Source organism: Cynocephalus volans, chromosome 2 (assembly GCF_027409185.1).
Source record: "Cynocephalus volans isolate mCynVol1 chromosome 2, mCynVol1.pri, whole genome shotgun sequence".
NCBI classification, from domain to species: domain Eukaryota; kingdom Metazoa; phylum Chordata; class Mammalia; order Dermoptera; family Cynocephalidae; genus Cynocephalus; species Cynocephalus volans.
This window is the reverse complement of record NC_084461.1, coordinates 190,458,697-190,477,439: the sequence shown is the minus strand read 5'-3', so window position 1 is coordinate 190,477,439 and position 18,743 is coordinate 190,458,697. Positions and strand designations below refer to the sequence as shown.

Below are 18,743 nucleotides of genomic sequence, written 5' to 3'. Positions count from 1 at the left end.
AATGACAACAGCAGCAGCTCACACTCAGTGCCTGCTACATACCAGATGCAGTTTTAAGGGCTTTCCATTTATTAATTCTTCTCAGTGTAAACAAGCCCTATTATTATCCCTAGCAGGGGATAATTATAAAGGGAGAAACTGAGGCCCACAGAGGCTAAGTGACTTGCAGAAGGTCACAGAGCAAGGAAGTAGCCAGGCTGGGGCTCGAGCCCAGGAAGCCCAAGCTTGTCCCTCTCCCTCCACTGCTTTCACAAGGCTAAGTGTGAGCCTAGCCTCACGGTAAGGAGGTGGACTTGAGCCACTGGATCCTAATGGTTGAGCAACTCGACCAGGTGTGCCATTTGGAAATACATAGCCAAGGTGGTCAGTCTTGATTAACTCAATAACCAATCTACAAACAATCTGCATGGGCAAAACCACAAGTTCCTTTTCCCAGGGAAGCCATGATGAGCTCACATTTATAGAGCAGGTTAAATTCGCCAGGGGCCACCATGGTCATTTTCATTGTCTAATTCTCCTAACCACCCTTCCCAAGATGGAGAACTGCAACTTGGCCCTGCCGTACATCCCATGGTTTGCCAGATGTCCACAGGTACTTTCTTGGTGAGGCAGGACATGACTTCTTCTTCGGTCCATGAATTTCAAGGCCCAAACTGGAATTGTATTTCCTGTTCCCGTGCCACTGGGTTTATTATGAAACAAAGGGCTTTCACAACCACTACTCACTCACGAAATATTTACTGAGTGCCTACCATGTGGGAAGTGCTTCGGATGCTCTAAAAAACATTTGTCAAGGCCCTACGCTTCACTCACTCACTCACACAGGCACCCAAATGCCACTCTGTTTACCCAGTGAAGAGTGCAGCACCTGTGCAAACATCTGTCCCATGTTCCATTGGAAGCAGCAGAAATGCTAATTGTGAAATGCACAAGGAAAGGAGCTATAGAAGAACCCATGGAAATTAAAGGCATTTTTCACCATGCACTGGTGCTCTGTGGGCCCCTACAAGAGGTCAGCAGACAAGCAGTGCTCAGAAGAATGAGTCTGGCTGAGTCTCAACCTGCATGAAGGCCGCTGATGAGTCAGCATGGATCAAAGATGTTTTCTGGCCCTACCTAGGAGCACCTGGGGACTGGCTGGACCATCAACAGTGGCCACACCCCAGCACCTGGCTCTTCTGCTGTGGCGGGCAGTTTTGTTCAGAAGGGCAGCAACAAGAGGTGAGGTGGTCACAAGGCACAGGCAGCTTGGGGAAGTGATGACTGGGAGGAATGCTACATACTACAGAGAGTTTGATGGCCTAAGCATGTTCCTTCTCCAGGGACCTGAAACCCTGTACAGTTAATGGCCAGGCACTAGGCTCAGCCTTCCCTTCCTTTTGCCTCAGTTTCCCTTTCCATAAAGTAGGGAAGGCAGACCAAAAAGGCATCATGAATAAAGAAAAAGACAATGGAAACAAAGAAGCCATTTTAAAGAAAGGGCAAGAAAATGGAGCTGCTTGATTCTAATTCTCCCTGCAATGCTACAAGGTTGGTAGTCAATCGCTACTACAGGGTCTCTAAGAAAACGCCCAGCTCACATTCCTTAAGAGCAAGTTGGACAATTAAATAAAATGAAGAGAGGGTTCAAGTCCTCAATGCCGACAGCCCTTGATTATCTCCTCAGGGGCTCAGAAAAGGACATTGCTGCTTTGTTGAAAATCAACCTGACACTAATATTATTTATAGTTTCCATTTACTATGTTGGAACTGTGATATATTATATAAAATTTCCCATTTAATCTTTATATCAATACTGACTGTAGATATCCTTATCCCCATTTTACAGACAAAAAACCTGAAGCTCAGAAAAAAACAACCTTAGCTCATTCAAGGCTGCTCATCTACCAAGACATGATGCCAGAAATTCGACCCCCTCCTTTGCCATAGACCCAGTGACCCTGAAGAAAAAGTATAGAGCACTGGCGGATAACACCACTCCCCAATACACACACATATTTGTAAGAGCCTAGAATTCTCCCAAGCTATCACATCTCCAGACTTTTGATCCCCTACACACTCTGGGACAATGTCTGGTCTCCAAGAGAAAACAGCAAAACACAATATGCGACGAAAACAAATGGGCCAACTGGCCTGGAGGCCAAGTGGACTTTGGTGCTAATAAAATCTGAGGCCTGTTGAGGCTACCAGACTGGCTCCAGGGTGTGCAGTAAAAACTGCAATTCCAGACAAATAGGCAGGCCAGCCAAGTGTGAACAGCCAAGGCCACAAGAAGAGCGGACCCTTGAGAGTCACAGAGCGAAGACATCACGCTTGCCGGCGACCACCCACAAGTGAAAGCCAACACATCGGGCAGCTTGGAGTGGCTCCAAGCCATTAGACAGCACTGAGCACAGTTGCTCTGCCTGGGCTGATTTTCAGTAAGAACTAAAAGAACAAGAAAAAAAAAAAAATCCCAATCTAAGAAAAAGAGAGATTAAAAAGAGAGGTGGTCTATGAATGGTGGGGTGGTGGTGAGGGAGCTCAGATGTGAGGGAAGGAGGGGATGGAGCAGCCCAAGCTGATAGGGCAATTACAGGACAGGTGTGGATTCCTGGAGAGCTGCAAATGCTGGAGGCAGAGACCCAAATGTCCCCAAAAGTAGGCTGTTCCTGGGGGAAGCAAGGCCACACCCGGCCTGGGCTATTTCTGATCTGATCACATTCAAATGAGTCTCTGTCACGCCAGATGGCTCCAACGACTAGGCTGAGCTGTGAGAGACAGAGTCATCTGGGATCCTGGCTGTTTTCGGAACCTGGTGACTCACTCCCAGATATGTTATTTCATGCAGGGTATGTGTAGAAAAGACATGGTCCCTGTCTTTGCAAAACTTGTGCTACCAGAAAGAGATACAGTTGTGTAACATAAGCACCCTAAACAACAGCCATCTACCCAGGCATCACACTGAGCTGGGCACTCTATCTTCCTGCTCTGTTTCACCTGCTGCCTCAAATGGGCATCAGGAAGACACAAAAAGAAATCCACAAACCAGATAAGTCCTGATAGAAGGGAACGTGATTTACAAAACCCAATGTGGCATGGGATGAATACAGGGGTACTATTCATACTATGAAAAGATTCTTTACCAAACTTAGCCCTCCCACCCATATAGATATATATTTTTTGGGAGGCTGACTAGTACAGGAATCACCCTTGACCTTGGTGTTACTATCCATATTTTAAATGAGCTAATTCACCAAAATTCCATTTTCTCAGACTCCATCATGGCACAAAACCAACCCCAATTCAATGCATCAAATCTATTACATCCAGGTGCTGGGGAGCGAGTGGGCTTCTGTGCAGTGGAGAGCAGAGAGTGAGGCACACACAGCAGATTCAGAGAATGAGAAGCTGTGGAAATACAGCCACTGCCCAACAGGTTAGGGAAGGCTCCAGAGGTCTTCAGCTAAAGAAAGCCGAAGCAGGAATAAATTGGAAGTGAGAGAGACAGCAGCCCAGGGGAGGTTCGGTAGTGAAAGTGGTTTAAATGAGAAAATAAATGAGATAATGTGATCATTAAATAAATAAGATTATATGAGCAGTCCATGTTTTAATACTTTTGATTATAGGTTCTGATTTCTAGTGTGGAGTCAAAGAATGGTGGCCAGCCAGGTAGGAGTGTACTAAGGCAAAATTTCTCACAGTCTGGCCAGGTCAAGCACCAGGGCCACTGTTAGGCAGGAAAGGCGGGCCAGAGCACTTGGTCTTCAAGGGCTTTGTCCTACATTCCATTCAGGAATGTGGCCTAATCTCACCAACTGAGGTGGTCTAGGTTTACGGTCTCCTCATCAACACTCTGATGTTAATGACACTTTCAAGGCTATTAGAGCCTGGGTGGAGAAATGCTTGTTCTGGGCAAGGCCTGAAAACAGAGGAAGCAGGGCTCTGAGATTAAAGAGCCACAAATTCCTCCTGTGTCTGCCTGGCATGCCATGGCCCACTAACATTTGCTGAACGAACATAGCCTACTTCCCCCTTGTCTGCCTATGCAGATTACTTCCCTCTCCGTGCCTCAACTTGCACATCTGCAAAATGGAGATGAATACCACTTACCTGACAAGGCCATTAGGACAAACCATCCATAAACATTATTGTACAGGTTCTTTACAACTGTAATCAATGCTTCCTGCCTCTACGAAGAAGGTAACATGAATGGCTCTGGGGAAGACTTTGTCATTTAACGTAGCATAAAAGACACTCTGATTTGCAGCTACTGGATTTGCTGTCAGGCCAAGGAGCAGGGATGGCACCCAAAGAACACTCATGGGAGATATCTGCAAATGTTCCAAATGCATGCTGAAGGAGGGAAGCCACCAAAAGGTTCACCTAGGAGGTTCCCTGAACATAATAGAGCCTTCCATGGAAAAACAAAACAAAACCCCTAAGTCATGCCTAAAAACTGCTGCTACAGCAATTTTATAGTCTCTGCTTGCTTCTATAGCTAAAATACATGTGGAAAGAGATTAGAATGTGTGTGTGTGTGTTTTAATTTGTAATCCAAAGCCTGACATATTCCAAGACACCAATTCCTCAGTACAGTAAGGGTGGTTATGAGGATGGATTTCCCCACAAAGGCGAAAGATAAGACATCAATCAACACTTCACCATGAAGGAGAAGAAAGGCAGAGCTAGGCTGCCAGGCTGAGCAGACCGAGAACTTCCTGGTCAACCCCAGATCAGGATGGGTTGTGTAAGGGATTGTTATCGGTGCACCAGAACAAAGCAGGAACTTATCTACTGGAAACAGTTAGAAGCTGATAAGAGTTTGGATGTCCTGTCCCCCTAAAACTCATGTAGAAATCTGATACCCAATGTGGTAGTTTTGGGAACTGCTTGAGTCATGGGGGTGGATCCCTCATGAACGAATTAATGTCCTTCCTGGGGGGTGGAGGTAGTGAGTGAGTTCTCGCTCTATGAGTTCCCATGAGAGCTGATTGTTTAAAGGACCCTGGCACCTCCCCTCTCTCTCTTGCTTCCTCTGGCCATGTGATCTGCTTGTACCCACTGGCTGCCTGCCACTTTCCACCATGAACAGAAGCAGCCTGAGGCCTGCACCAGAAGCAGATGTTCCAGAATCGTAAGCCAAATAAACCTCTGTTCTTTATAAATTACCCAGTCGCAGGTATTCTGTTATAGCAACACAAAAATGGACTAATACAGAAGCCATGATTTTTCAGTCAAGAAAGTGGCTCTGGAACTTGGAGGTCCTTTCTGATCCTAAAGTGGGATTAGGAAGGGCAAAGTGGAAGATGTGGGGTAGGGCCAGGGTACAGCCAAACATCTTCACCCCATCCACTCTGCTTTTCTTTCACTAACTACTTTCTCCTTGCCAGATATTTCTGGGCTGCTTCCAATTTAAGGCACACCCTCCTGCACCCAGGCTAAGTGAGCCTGGGAAAAGTACTCATCACTTCAGCACTGTCCAGATATTTCCTGAGTACCTTCTGAGAGGCAGCAATTGCGCAGAGCGTTGAGGCTGTACAGATGAATAAGGCCCAATCCCGACCAGCCCTGGGGAAGTTCAGGGACTGGTCAGGGAGAGGGATACAGACAGTGGCTCCTGCCACTGTAGAACAGCCTGGGAGTTTCCTCTCCATCCACCTCCCCATCTCCAGGGAGAAAGTAACCCTCACTCAGGGCTGACCCTCCCCAGGGTTTCTAACTTCAGGGGTTGTCGTGGTGGCTGGAGATGGCATCCAGAGATGGCAAGAAGTCAGTAGTAAGATGCTCTGTCATCACATCACCTTCTGGCCCAAACACATTTAGCAGCCCCCATTCCCTAATTAACCATGTCCAAACTCCTGCCACTGGCATTCTAGGCTCTCCATAAAGTGGATCTACCTGCTCAACCCCTGACCCTAATTATACTAGCTGACATCCACCCAGTGCTCAGTCTGGTATAAGCCAGGCACTGTGCTAATTGATGGAGGCATGCTATTTTCTTTAAACCTCACAACAGTCCTAATATTGGTATTAGTGTCACTTTACGAATGGAGAAACTGAAGCTCAGAGAGGTTCATCACCTGCCCAAGGTACCAGCAGTAGATGGAAGAGCTGGATTCAAATTCAGCTGGTCTGACCCCAGAGCTCATGCTCTTACTCATACCCCAAATCCAATCTGCCCCTAGTATGCTCCCCTCTGGCGCTTCCCAGGGAGGCTCACGCCCCCTCCTTACCTCTGCCCATGCTGCTGCTCATGCCCAGGATGTTCAGTCTTTCTCACTAGCACCCCCAACTCCCACCTCTGCCTAAATCACACTACTCCATAAGCTTGTCCTCTGCTACTCCCTTAGTTGAGCTTCATCATCATTTCTCTCTCGTCTCCAGTCAAGGTGCTATACTATCAGAATCTACTCCAGGGGCTGCAAATTCAAATGACTACAGGTACCAGACAGGTGTCAGATGACACGTGCCAAGCTGCTCATGCTGAGACCAAGCATGATGTTTGCTTGGTTATGCTACCTCTTAAAACACTGTTCAGGCCAAACAAAACAGGGCCACCACCATGCTACCTGGTCTTGTCACCCATTTCCAACAATCTTTGTAGGACAGCCTGAGTGAATTTTCAGACACTCCCCTGAAATGTGATGGTGACTCTCCTGCTTAAAGCACTTTGGGGCTTCTCCATCACCCCAGGATGAAGTCCGAACTCCTCAGTATGGCCCTAGGGGTGGAGGCAAGAAGACCGTCAAAGATTTGAATCCACCCTTTCCCCGGTACCCTCTAACCCAAGTGCCATGTTTGCTTTTCGTTGGAGGTACTTGCCTAGTTGTAAAAAGTGCAGTTCTTCCTCTACCCAAACCACTCACAAGGCTCTGGCTCACAGGAAGTGACCTTATAGCATAAGACCACACAATCCACCCACTTCAATACTTCTAAACCTCTGCTCCCCTGCTCCTTTATTTGGGGACAGTCTTTCACTTCCTGTTCATCATCTCTTTAAAGATTCAACACACTCAAGTGCTTCATCTCCTCTTTAAAGTCTTCCTGATGCAACTCCATCCCCTAACAAAGCAAACTGACTCCATCTCCTCTTGCCCCCATTTTCCACCTCCTTGGGAAGCCCTTCCCACCTTCCTGCCCATCCTGACCCTCCCCTCCTCTAAATCCTTCTATAGTTATAACCTATGCAGCAAAAGTTGCACTCATTGGTCTTACTGCCAACCAAACCATAAGATTTTTACAGGCTACAGCTACATCTGATACCTTTCTTGTAACTTCAACAGCAGTTAAGTCCTAAAGAAATATGTGCCAGACATTTGAAAAATTCTACTTAGTTTTTCAGTTGACAAGAAGGTGATGTTTAAAAAGGAAAAAAAAAAAAAAAAAGGACTAGCTCTTAAACCATTACTTTTTAAAAAATCTCTAATGCTTACTTGAATCTTTATTACATATCTCAAAGTCAAAGCAAAAAAAAAAAAGTCACAGCCAACTTGGATCAGTGGTCTTAAAGTTGGATAGGATGCAGATAAGAAGGAATAATGGAAAATAGGCACTCTACAGATAGAGAATCACATCAACTACAACACAGAGGAGGGAAAGAATAAACAGAAAAGAAAGAGGAAGGGGTTCCTGGGACATGTACACACCTGCTTTGTCCTCCCATCCTCCCCAAAATTCCAAAGCTAAATGAAATCTGGTCTTTCTTTAGGCAAAGCACTAAGGCACAAAGAACAAGTTGTCTGACTAGTTCTGATTCTCGTGAAAAGCCACCCAAAGGAGAAGATAACATCAAGGACCATGGAGAGTTTGTCGGTTGGTTTTGTACTGTTTTCCTTATTTTGAAATAGTTTGTTCAAACAGATCACACAGTAACAGCCTATTGACCAGATTTTATTCTGCTGGCTAGGAATAAGGCATATGAATTGGCTGTCAACGTTTAAAAATCAGAAGATTTCTGGGCTGGCCTGTGGCTCAATCGGGAGAGTACGGTGCTGATAACAGCAAGGCCACAGGCTCTGATCCTTATATAGGGATGGCCGGTTCACTCACTGGTTAAGCGTGGTGCTGATAATACCAGGCCAAGGGTTAAGATCCTCTTACCAGTCATCTTTAAAAAAAAAAAAAAAAAAAAAAAAATCAGAAGATTTCTGATTAAAAGTATAGGTTCTAACGTCTTTTGAAAAATTGGAAAATGTATTACTATCAGCCTGTCATGCTATATGACAACGACAGACCAGAGCTAAGTAGCCACTGCCCCTTCAGAGAGTGTACACAGTCCCCACCACACCCCTAGCACACAGGGCCCCAGGTCTTATGCTACAAGGTTACTTCCTCTGAGCCAGAGCTTCACGAGTGGTTTGGGTAGAGGAAGAACTGCACTTTTTACAACTAGGTAAGTACCGCCAACAAAAAGCAAACAAGGCAAAGGGTGTCCCTGGTACAAAAGGCAACATAACACCAATGGCCCCAATCCAGTTATCCAGTCCGGTCTGGGACATCCCCCAGGCAAGTCCCAATGTGGGGACATCTGCCACAGGGAACCGACAACCTCAGGCAGTCGCTCCCCTCTGCAATCCCACCTGGCCTTTTGAGTATGCCTCATGCCCTACTCCAAGCTGGTCCTCCTTTGTCCTTCCTTTCCCAACCCCAAATCTCGACTCCTGTGATTTCCCATTCTCAGCCCCAATTTTCTTGTTCCAACCACCATGCTGGCAAATGTAGCCAAATGCTATGGAGAGGAAGAACCGGGGGAGGGCAAGCATTAAGAAGAAAGCCATTGTTTCTGTGGATGGTGGAATCGTGGCTGTCTTTTACGGTCTGGTTTTTCACTTCTCCATGTTTTCTAGCTTCTCTTGGATGATCCAACACAGATTTTACAATGCAACCCCATTGGTTTTCCTGTTTTTACAACATGGAAGGGAGTTCCACCTATGGAACTCCAATTTAGAATAATAATATGCCTTATAGGAAATAAAAGTTTAATTAAAAAAGAGATATCTCAACACAGTATTCCTGGAAAAAAAAGAAAAGAGATAAAGATAGAAACCACCTTCCTGGGCTGGCCTGTGGCTCACTCAGGAGAGTGTGGTGCTGACAACACCAAGTCAAGGGTTAAGATCCCCTTACCGGTCATCTTTTAAGAAAAAAAAAAAAAAAGAAACCACCTTCCTTTCGGGAAAGAAATTCAGAATAAAATTTTACCTTTTCCACAGAGCTTTACTTCACAGTGGGGGGCATATTAGTTAAGACACCAGTTCTGGAGTCAGAGGACATGGGTTCAAATGCTGCTAAAGTGGCTGGGTGACCTTCTGTAAGTTTCAACCCCTGGGAGCCTGTTTCTTTTTTTGCAAGATGATACTGAAAGCACCAACCTCAGGGACCCACTGGGAGGATCAAATGAGAGAGACAGTACAAGCCAAGTGCTGCGGACACTGCCTGGCACATGGCAGGAGCTTAAAACCCGTGGGCCATCATCATCACTGAGCATATCCTTACTCAGACTGACCTGACCATGGGTTAGAGTTAGGAAGCGTCTAAATCAGGGAACTTACTCCAGTGCAGGGATAAGAATGAACAGCTGCTACGAGAGCACAATGGTGGAATGGGGGCAGTCTGGACCAATGTCCTTCCCAGACTTAGTCCCTTGATGCTTCCTCTGAAGAGCATGGGCTTCCTTGCTGGGCCACTGTGCTATAATTTGAGGCAACTCCAGGCAGGGCACAGCAACCAGAAGCCACCAGAAGCTGACTGCTGTGAGCCATCCAAACTCTCCCCGACTTGGAGGCTGCCAAGTTGTCTGTTCTGGCTCATGAAGCACTTCCAGAGCAAATGTGAACTCAGACCTCCCTAAGGTGATCAGTAAAGAGCAGTGCAGCAGGCACTCCAGTTCACACCCAGCCGCCATTTAGACACACCAGCTTTCTGCATGCAGAAGAGAGAAATGACATTTCATGGCAGGGGGCCCAAGGCAAAAGACAGGATCCCTCCATGAAGACACAGAGGGCTGAGGAAGTGAAAGGCTTCAAGTCTCAGTTATGAGGCTCCAACCCGGCATGCTGGGTGCTTGCTCATTTTAATTGGTGCTGCTGCCGGTCTAGTGACACCCCGCATTCTGCCTCAGCAAGGCCCTAAAAAAGCCAGGGGAATGACTCCGGCAGAGCCAAATGCCCAAGCTCCATGGGAGGCTGTGAAAATCTAATTGCTGCTTGGTCTCCAGCTGCCATGCTGCCTCAGCTTCTCTGCCAAGCAGTGGCCACCCACTGTGCCAGGAGTGAGGCAAAAAGGAATCAGATCTTAGTCTGGGTTCAGGACCCCTGCTAATGGCGGATATTCCAAAGAAGCAGCCCAGTCTCTGGCCATGATAATAACGCCTATGATTGGCTGAGCATTGACTATGTGATTGCACACATGATCTCACTAAATCCCCCCAACAACCCTACTAGGAGATGCTATCACGATCCCATTCTACTGATGAGGAGGCTGAGGCTTGGAGAAGCTAAGCACTGTACTCAGCTAGGATTAGAAGTCTGGAGGTTGTCATATACACTCAACCACTCCACCACACAGTGTATCACAAGTGACAAAAGCTATACAAGTCCCTTGGGCTTGCTTCACTCTTTGACAGCTATAGTGGGGACACTCAGAAAAAGAGCCACGGACATGGATTTCTGCGATGCAGAGTCCAGCTGGGGGTTGATCATCCTTTGGTAATAGTCCCACAGCTCTTTTCCAGCAACTCTATCTACCCTGAGGCTAACAGTTCTGGCCCACCTTGACCAAGCCTGGTGCCAACCGGCTCTGGCTACATGAAGACTCTGGAAAGTGAGCCAGGGCACCATGTGTTGGCCCCTGCCAGGGGGCAGTGACCCTCCACAATGCTGGCATGGCACTGATCCTAGGTAACTCCTGATCACATCAGGGTGAAGGAGGGAGAGGGGAGTTCTCTGCTCTGTTACCTGAGCCCTTATTCCTGCATGGCTTGTCACCTTAAAACCATGAAGAATCCATGAGACTGAACACCCTGCTCACACCTCAGCCAGCCCCCTCATCTCCAACCCTTTCCTCACCCAGAAAAGGCATTTGGTGCGGGCCCAGCTTAGGCAGCAACTGGGTTAAAGACAACGAGAAAGCAAAAGCTTAGTGCAATGAGAGTTACCTTGGAAAACCCCGGGCTGACCATAGTGCTCAGACTCTGGACATCTGATTCCCTAAACGTGGTGGTCTAGACCACTGTCTGATGCACAGTGCAGACTGCAGGCTGTCTCTAAATTGTCCTGTCAAACACCAGACCCACTGACTGTTCTCAAGGTTATTCCTAATTTCCAGGCTTTAAACCTCAACTCATACCTGCCTCCTTTATCAACTTGGCACGTTCTGCCTGTGAGTCATCATTAGCATTTCAGCAGCCACTCTTATAGCCCAAAGATGTTTGAGTCTTACATAAAATCCACACTGCTCATATAAGGAGAAAAATCCAAACCCTCCTGCAGGGATAGTTCTTAGCATAGGATTAAAGGTCACAGGCAGCACAGCTAGATTCCTGGGTGCCTGCATTTGAGGAAAAGATAGGAGTGTTATGGGCTGAATTATGTCTCCCCCAAAATTATATGCTGAAGCCCTAACTTCCTGTATCTCAGAATGTGACTGTATTTGTATACTCTTTAAAGAGGTAATTAAGGTAAAACGAGGTCACATGAGTGGGCCCTAATCCAACAGCAATGGCATCTTTATAAGAAGACAGACATAAACTTAGGGATGATCATGTGAGGAAACAGCCAGAAGGTGGCCATGTGTAAGCTAAAAAGAGAGGCCTCAGAAGAAACCAAACCTGCCTACACCCTGATCTTCGACTTCCAGCCTCCAGAACTGTGAGAAAATAAATTTCTGTTGTTTAAGCCACCCAATCCATGTTATTTATATGGCCACCTGAGCAGACTGATAGAAGGAGCATATAGGTTCAGAGCCAGAGGAAGGGCTCGGTGACTGCTGGGTCAGGACAAAGGTACAGGTTTGATCAAGGCTCATACCCTTAGAAAGCTTAGAAAGTTCTCAGTGGTTTATGTTCATGTCTCTGCCAGCTCTGCTGATGGCCTCCAACTGCATTCTGCCAACTCCTTAATACCTCAAGGGTATACAGCAGACACAGACAAGGGTGTATTTTAGCCAGGTCAATGATGGCGGTCTCCAGGACGATCAACTGGCCATGTTGGGAGCAATGGAACTCAAGACACCAGTTAGGAGAAAAGGTAGGAGCAGATGCTGCCCACCTCTAAGTAAGATGCCCAGACAGCCACTTGGCCCAAGAAACCCCACCAGGTTTATTCTGACCATGATTTGTTGAGTACCTACATATTGTAGGTATTGAGCTACATGATACAAGGATGAATGGAACTCAGGGCCTACGGGGTGATCAGATGCCTAAACAAGTAGTTACCACACAGTGAGCTCCTTGTAATACTGGAAGCCTAATCAGGAAACCAAAGCAGAAAAGGGCAGTGAGTAATTAGCTCTGCCAGGAAGGTGAAGTTCAGTGGAGGCTTCAAAAAGATGGTGTTATCAGCAGGACTTTCAAGAAGGAACTGGAGCTCATGAGTAAACAAGAGGCTGGGAAAGGCATTCCAGACAGACTTACCAGCAAGGAAGAGAGGTTTAAGAATACACTGGGATTCAATGAACTAAAAGCAGTGTGATATTGTGGGCTGAGGCAGGAAATGGGACTGTTCAGGCAAGAAGGCACTAGAATACCCAAGGTCTTGTACACTAAAGGGCATGGCCTGCATCCTGTAGAGATGGGAAGGTACTGAGGAGCTTTAAGATAAGGAAATTCCCAGATCGGATTTGTGTTTTAGACGGGCTGCTCAGACAGCATGGAAGGGCACCTTGGGAAGGAGGTCAATGCCAAAACCCAAACATGAAATAACGAAGGCTTATGCTAAGGAAGAGCAGGCTTTCTCTGAAATCTTTCCTCAGAGAGGCCCCACTGTTTTCCCCAGCCAGGCCTGGTGGATTACAACTACTAGTTCTTAGAGTTTTTAGTAAATGACCCAGAAAGAGCGTGAGAGAGGAAACTGAGGCACTAATGCACTGTGTAGAAAACACAACGTCTCTGGACCCTGGCAGTTAGTTATCTTTTTTTTTTAAGAAACAAACTAAAATAAGCCACTGACTTTGCCAAGATAATAACAGCCTCACTAGTGGCTTATCCAAGGTGAGTTTTACTGTCTCTTTGCTCTTTGGCCTATTTCCTACTCATCGAGCTCCGTCATCAGTTCAAAGCCTGACACAGAACTGGGCTGCTCTTCCCACTTTTACCCCACAGGACAACAGAACACCTACCATCAGCTTGGATGCTCTGGAGGGATTTAAAAGTGGCCCTCACTAACAACCAGGATTCCCACTTGAATCTTGAGCCTGGCTATTTCCAGACATGAGCCACACCTTTAGTATGCCAACCACCCTTCCTTTCAGCCCATTCCCTTGTGGACTTCACACCTCCATCACTAGGCAGTGTCCTCCTCTGAAGCTGAGACTGTGCCATACTCACGTACATCCCTTTCCCCAAAGCACCTTCCACAGTGGTGTGGAAGGACAGATCAGAGAGGCATTACTGCTTACTAGCTGTGTGACCCTGGACAGGTTATTCAACCTCTCTGACGCCCTCTTTTCCGCTATAAAACACAGATAATAACAGTAGCTCTATATCTTCAGATTATATGGTAAGATAATGCATATAAGTGCTAACGGCCTGTGCTCACATTTATTAAGGGCTCATAAAAGAAGGGAAAGGAGGAGTAGGAGAAGGAGAAAAAGGAGGAGGAAGAGGGGAAGGAACCCTGGGTTCAAATCTCTGCTCACTATCATCTCTTCCTCTGTAAAACAGGGACAATGCTGCCTACCTTGCAAAGGGATCTTAGAAAACAGATGATCCTGAAATCAGAATTACTGCTTTCTCAGCTCTTAGTGGCACTCAGGGGAAAATCTGGTTTGTTCTAATCCTCCTGGACCACCCAGCTTGGCCACCGTAGATTGGGGTGGACATGCCAAAGCAAAGACAGGCCTGTTTATAGGGAGCCAGGGCTCCCACAGCACTCTCCTCTCCAGGAACACAGTTCTCCTTCATCACTCCCCGGGGGAGGTTGCTGAGCTCCCTGCAACCCAACTGTGTTTTCTATAGACAAAGGAGACAGGAGAGGCAGGCTCTTCTCTTCCTAGTCCCAAGTGTCTCCGCTTGTGCATGAGAGAAGAGCAGTCCATCTATGCTCTGGCTGAGGAGCACTGGTAGATGGTGGAACATCCATGTGCTAAGGAGACCTTAAAGTTCTGGTACTGGCATCTTAGGACACTGCAGAAAAGACCAGTTATTTTAAGTCTCTCTTGAGCCCAAGGCCTAAGTAAATAAAACAAATGGCCTCGAGACAAGGACGACGAAGGTTTTTAAGGCCTCTCATTCAGCCAGAAACACACTTAAAATTTAAAAAATTTAAATCTCACCACCTCTCTTGGGTTCACTTTGTGCTAGGCTTCAGTTCAGAGGAAGACAAAGCAAAACCCCAAACCCTCAAATCAATGGATCACAACAAATGCTCGCCTCATTCCCCCATCTTGGGCAACGCAGGGACTGAGATGGAGATGAGAGAAGCAGTCAGCTCTGTTTTCCTGCCAATGGTTTCAGAGTGGGACACACAGAGGCTGGTGTTGAGATCTGCTCCTTTTGTTTAACAAGGAATAGAGCAGGGAAGCTAGCCAAGAAGTAGGTTTGCCTGAGTTCCCTGCCAAGCGTCTACAGACAAAGCCTGGGGACCTCAGGTGCAAGGGAGGCAAGTGGCTGAGGGAAGCGAGTGCTCCAGGAGGGCGAGCCCAGCCACTAGAAGCATTATGAAGAATGGATAATGAACTAGATGCCCCCAGTCTCCCAGGAATAGTTTCTGTGTCAGAACTTGGGCCTCAAATGTGGGGTCAGGTGAGAGGGTACATGCCCCTTCTATCAGACCCCAAAGCCCTCATTGTCTCTCCCCCTCTGAAACAAAATAGCTGCAGTCCCCACAGTCCACCCCACTGTCTTACTTTTGCTAGGCAGCTCCTCTTGGCCCAGGCTGTTGGAGGGAGCCAGTGGGGCACTGCCACCCTCATCCAAGGTCAAGATGAGGGGCACATCGTCGTCTAAGCTCACAGCCATGTTCTCCTCTCCTATAGCTCTCAGGATGCAATGTCCAGGGCTTTAAATAGTCTCTGGTTGGAGCTCCCTTTCAAAGCCACTGGCCCAGAGGTGCTTCTCAGAAACTCCATTAGAGGCATCTTCTAAGATTTGGGGGATAAAAAGAAAAGAAAGACAATTATTAAAAACATAACCACTACTGATGAATATGTTCTGAAAATAGACAGTGGTGATGACTGCACAACCTGGTAAATATACTAAAAACCACTGAATTATACTTTTTATATTGGTAAAATTTATGGTATGTAAATTATATCTTAATTTAAACAAAGAAGAGTTATTATAGTATAATGGCATTAAAAGGCATTATAAACGGCATCTGCAAGAACAAATATTGAAAAGTTAAGGGTAACTATGTCTGGAGAGTGAGATTAGGGCTAATATATTCCACCTCCACCCATCTTTACTCTTATTTGTGTGTGAGTTTTATGAAGAATTTAAAGACAGGGCTGGCCGGTTAGTTCAGTTGGTTAGAGTATGGTGCTGATAACACCAAGGTCCAGGGTTCAATCCCTGTACTGGCTAGCGACCAAAAAAAAAAATTTCTTTTAAGACAAAAAAAGACAACCATTAGAATAACAGTAATTAATACTTAATGAGCACTTACTATGTACCAGGGACTTTACTAGCAAACTATAAGTAAAAGTTGATTGAAACTTCAAAACAGCCCCAAGACATACAGCACCTAGCTTCAATGACCAGTAAAGAGTCAGCATGCCAAGTAATCTATATTTGTCCATATCCTTTTTTTAAACGTCTTTCACGTCAGGTTTATAAGCAACCTCTCAGGAGTAGTTAGACACATACTCTCAAGATCATTCTGGACTTTGCTGGTAAACAATACATATCATTCTCATATGGGCATTGTTCTAGATGTAAGTGTTTGAGGAAGAAAGGGAAGGGAACAAGAGTATTTTTTAAAATGATGTCCAGAATCACAGAGCAAAAGTGCTCATCCTTAACTCTCAATTTAAAACACTCAGAACTAGCCTGTTACAGTTCCTATTTATACACATTCCTGTTTCTGCTTAGAAGGACCAAAAGAAAAGCAGGGACTCAGCAGATCTGACTGCAGACCTTTGAACTTGAAAACAACAGCAGGTCCCTTCCTCAAGCTGTGGCCTCCAGGCTGAGTCAATTTTGCCTCCGAATTGACCCACTGAATGGCAACATGGCAATTTACTTTTTTCGTGATTCATTAGAAAAACTTCCAGCAGATCCCTCAGCACCAATAGGGAATGGCACATCTTTTTAAAACAAGACAGCAAAAGTAAATACTGTGCTACTTGCTGCTAAGCCTGTAGCTTTCAGCCCAGCAAACTTCCTGTGAGAAGATTTTTTTTTAAGTTTCCTCCAGATCTGAGGATTTATTTTACTTTTAAACTCAGTAGTGGGAGGCAGAAGAGGAAATCCCAGGTGAGATGCTACCATTAGGCTATCTTAAGAATTATTTTTTTAGGTTTTGCTTTTTTTTTTTTTTTTTGGTTTAACTCTTTACCACGGAAATATTCAAACATAGTCAAAACTAGAAAATATATAAGTAACTTCCTTGTATCCAGTACTCATCTTTGACAATCATCTCCTGTACTTATTTTGAAGGCAAGAGAATCTATTAATCCTCTCAACTCATCAAGAAGTTTCTTAATTTTATCGTTATTGTCATAATGGCTAGTGGTTTTTATGTTTTAACATTAGTATATGACTGCTTGCTTGCATGCATTCTCTCAGCTCAGTGGCTCTCGACTGGGGTGATTTTACCCTCCAAGGGATACTAGCGATGTCTAGAGACATTTTTGATGATCATACCTTGGGAGTGGATGGATCACTAGTTGGTAGAGACCAGGGATACCACTAAACATTCTACAATGCACAGGGGAGACGACTCCAAAATTATTATACGGCTCAAAATGTCAATAATGCTGTTGTTGAGAAATCCTATCTTAGCTAATATTCCCATGTTACAGATGAGGAAACCAAGGCTTACAGTAGTTAACTTGCCTCTTACAAGTAAACAGGGAAGCGGTATAGCCCAGATTTCAACTCAGGCATTCTGAATTCCGTGACCCACCCCACTTACCATTATCCTATACCCACTCCCAAAATCAGTTCCCCAATTTGAATTTAAACCCATCATTTTACAGAGAGAGAAAAATGAGGCCCAGAGAGGGGAAGGAACTTGTCCAAGGTCACACAGTGCAGACTGAGAACCCAGGACTCCCAAGTCCTAGCCCTGTGCTCCTTCGGCGGGCTTTGGCTCTCTGTACAAGGGACCCAGATCACTCCTGCGGAAAGGTCCCGGGGAAAAGAGCCAACTGCCAACCCGCTGTCCACTGGGGCAGCCTGACCCGGGTACGAGTCTCCTGCGGGATCACCGAAGGGCGCCGGGGAGATGAGCGGGTGAAAGGAGAAGCAAGAAGCAGGAGTGCGGGCTCGAGCTCCACGTGCTCCCAGTCCGGGTCTGGGCCCCCACTTGGGGGTCGCCCGAGGAAACCGGGGGAGAAGAGAGAGGTGCAAAGCCCAGGCCTGGACTGGACCGAGAGAAGCTCGGCGGTGCCTTCTCCGCAGCCCCTCTGGCCCCGCCCTGCCCACCTCCCACACCCGCAACCCGCCCAGCCGCAAACCCTTACTCCACGCCCTCTGACCCCTGACCCCTGCCCTCTCCCTCGGGCCAAGCCCTCGCACTCTTCAAATTCTTACACGCGCCGCCCCAGCAACCCGGACCGCGCGCCGGGGTCCGCACCGTGCAGCCCAGCCCGCCGGCGGCGCCGCCACCAAAGCCCCGAGCCCAGAGCTGTTACAGCCGTCTCAGACACCGCTACTTCAGCCGCTGCCACCACGGCAGCTGCGCCAGCTCTCCTATCCACCGCCCACTGTCCCCTCAACCCGGTGGCCCCGCCCCAATTCCCCTTCTCCACGGCCTATTGGCTATCTGGGCTGCCATGGTGAGCTCTGATTGGTAAAGCTTCACATCCTTCCCCAGTTCTCACCCGCGGCCGATGCAGTACTCCCTGCCCGCCTCCTTGAGAAGGGGCGGGACGAGGAAGCTCCGCCCTGTTCCCACTCCCATCCTCCCCGCCTTACTTGTCCAGCCCAACCCAGAGGGCGTCCCGGGTCTTTCAATTGGTGAAAGGGCAGAGAGACGGTGCTCCTAATTGGTCAGAACTCAGGAGGTGGGCTGACTGAGCGGAACAAGGAATTGAATGGTGAAAAGGAAAGTCAGTCAGATGTCGAGTCCCGCCTCCTGATGTTGGCAGGTAACCTAGCAACGCAGAGACAGCAGAGGTAACTGCTGGTAAAGAAACTCGGAACCCTCAGAGCGGGTGAGTCACCAGGTGGGGAAGGGTTGGAAAGGCGGTACACGTGGGATGGGATCTATCCCGCTCTCCTTTGGCTCTCTGAGGAATCAGTAACCCCACTGCGATCCTGACACACCTACAAGACCCTGCTCTCTAGCTCCTGCAAGGACCACAGGGCGTCCTCTTCGGTGTTCCTGCCTCTATTCTGCCTCTCCGCCTGTCCACTTCCTCATCCCTAAGATGGAGATGAT

The 18,743-nt window shown here is 47.1% G+C and overlaps 1 protein-coding gene across 4 annotated transcripts in view; it reads right to left on the bottom strand.

Annotated features, from left to right (window-relative positions):
- TPCN1 (two pore segment channel 1) overlaps nt 1–18,045 on the bottom strand; it is a 62,866-nt gene extending 44,821 nt beyond the window's left edge. For 3 of the 4 annotated variants that reach the window (XM_063086921.1, XM_063086923.1, XM_063086924.1), the window contains exons 1-2: nt 17,894–18,045; nt 15,046–15,279 (exon numbers count right to left, since the gene is read on the bottom strand). In XM_063086921.1, the coding sequence (XP_062942991.1) occupies nt 15,046–15,157 (112 nt within the window). In that variant the 5' untranslated portion in view covers nt 15,158–15,279; nt 17,894–18,045. The remainder of the gene's footprint in view (nt 1–15,045; nt 15,280–17,893) is intronic. The other variant, XM_063086922.1, reaches the window with a different exon arrangement.
- Nucleotides 18,046–18,743: the final 698 nt, after the last annotated feature.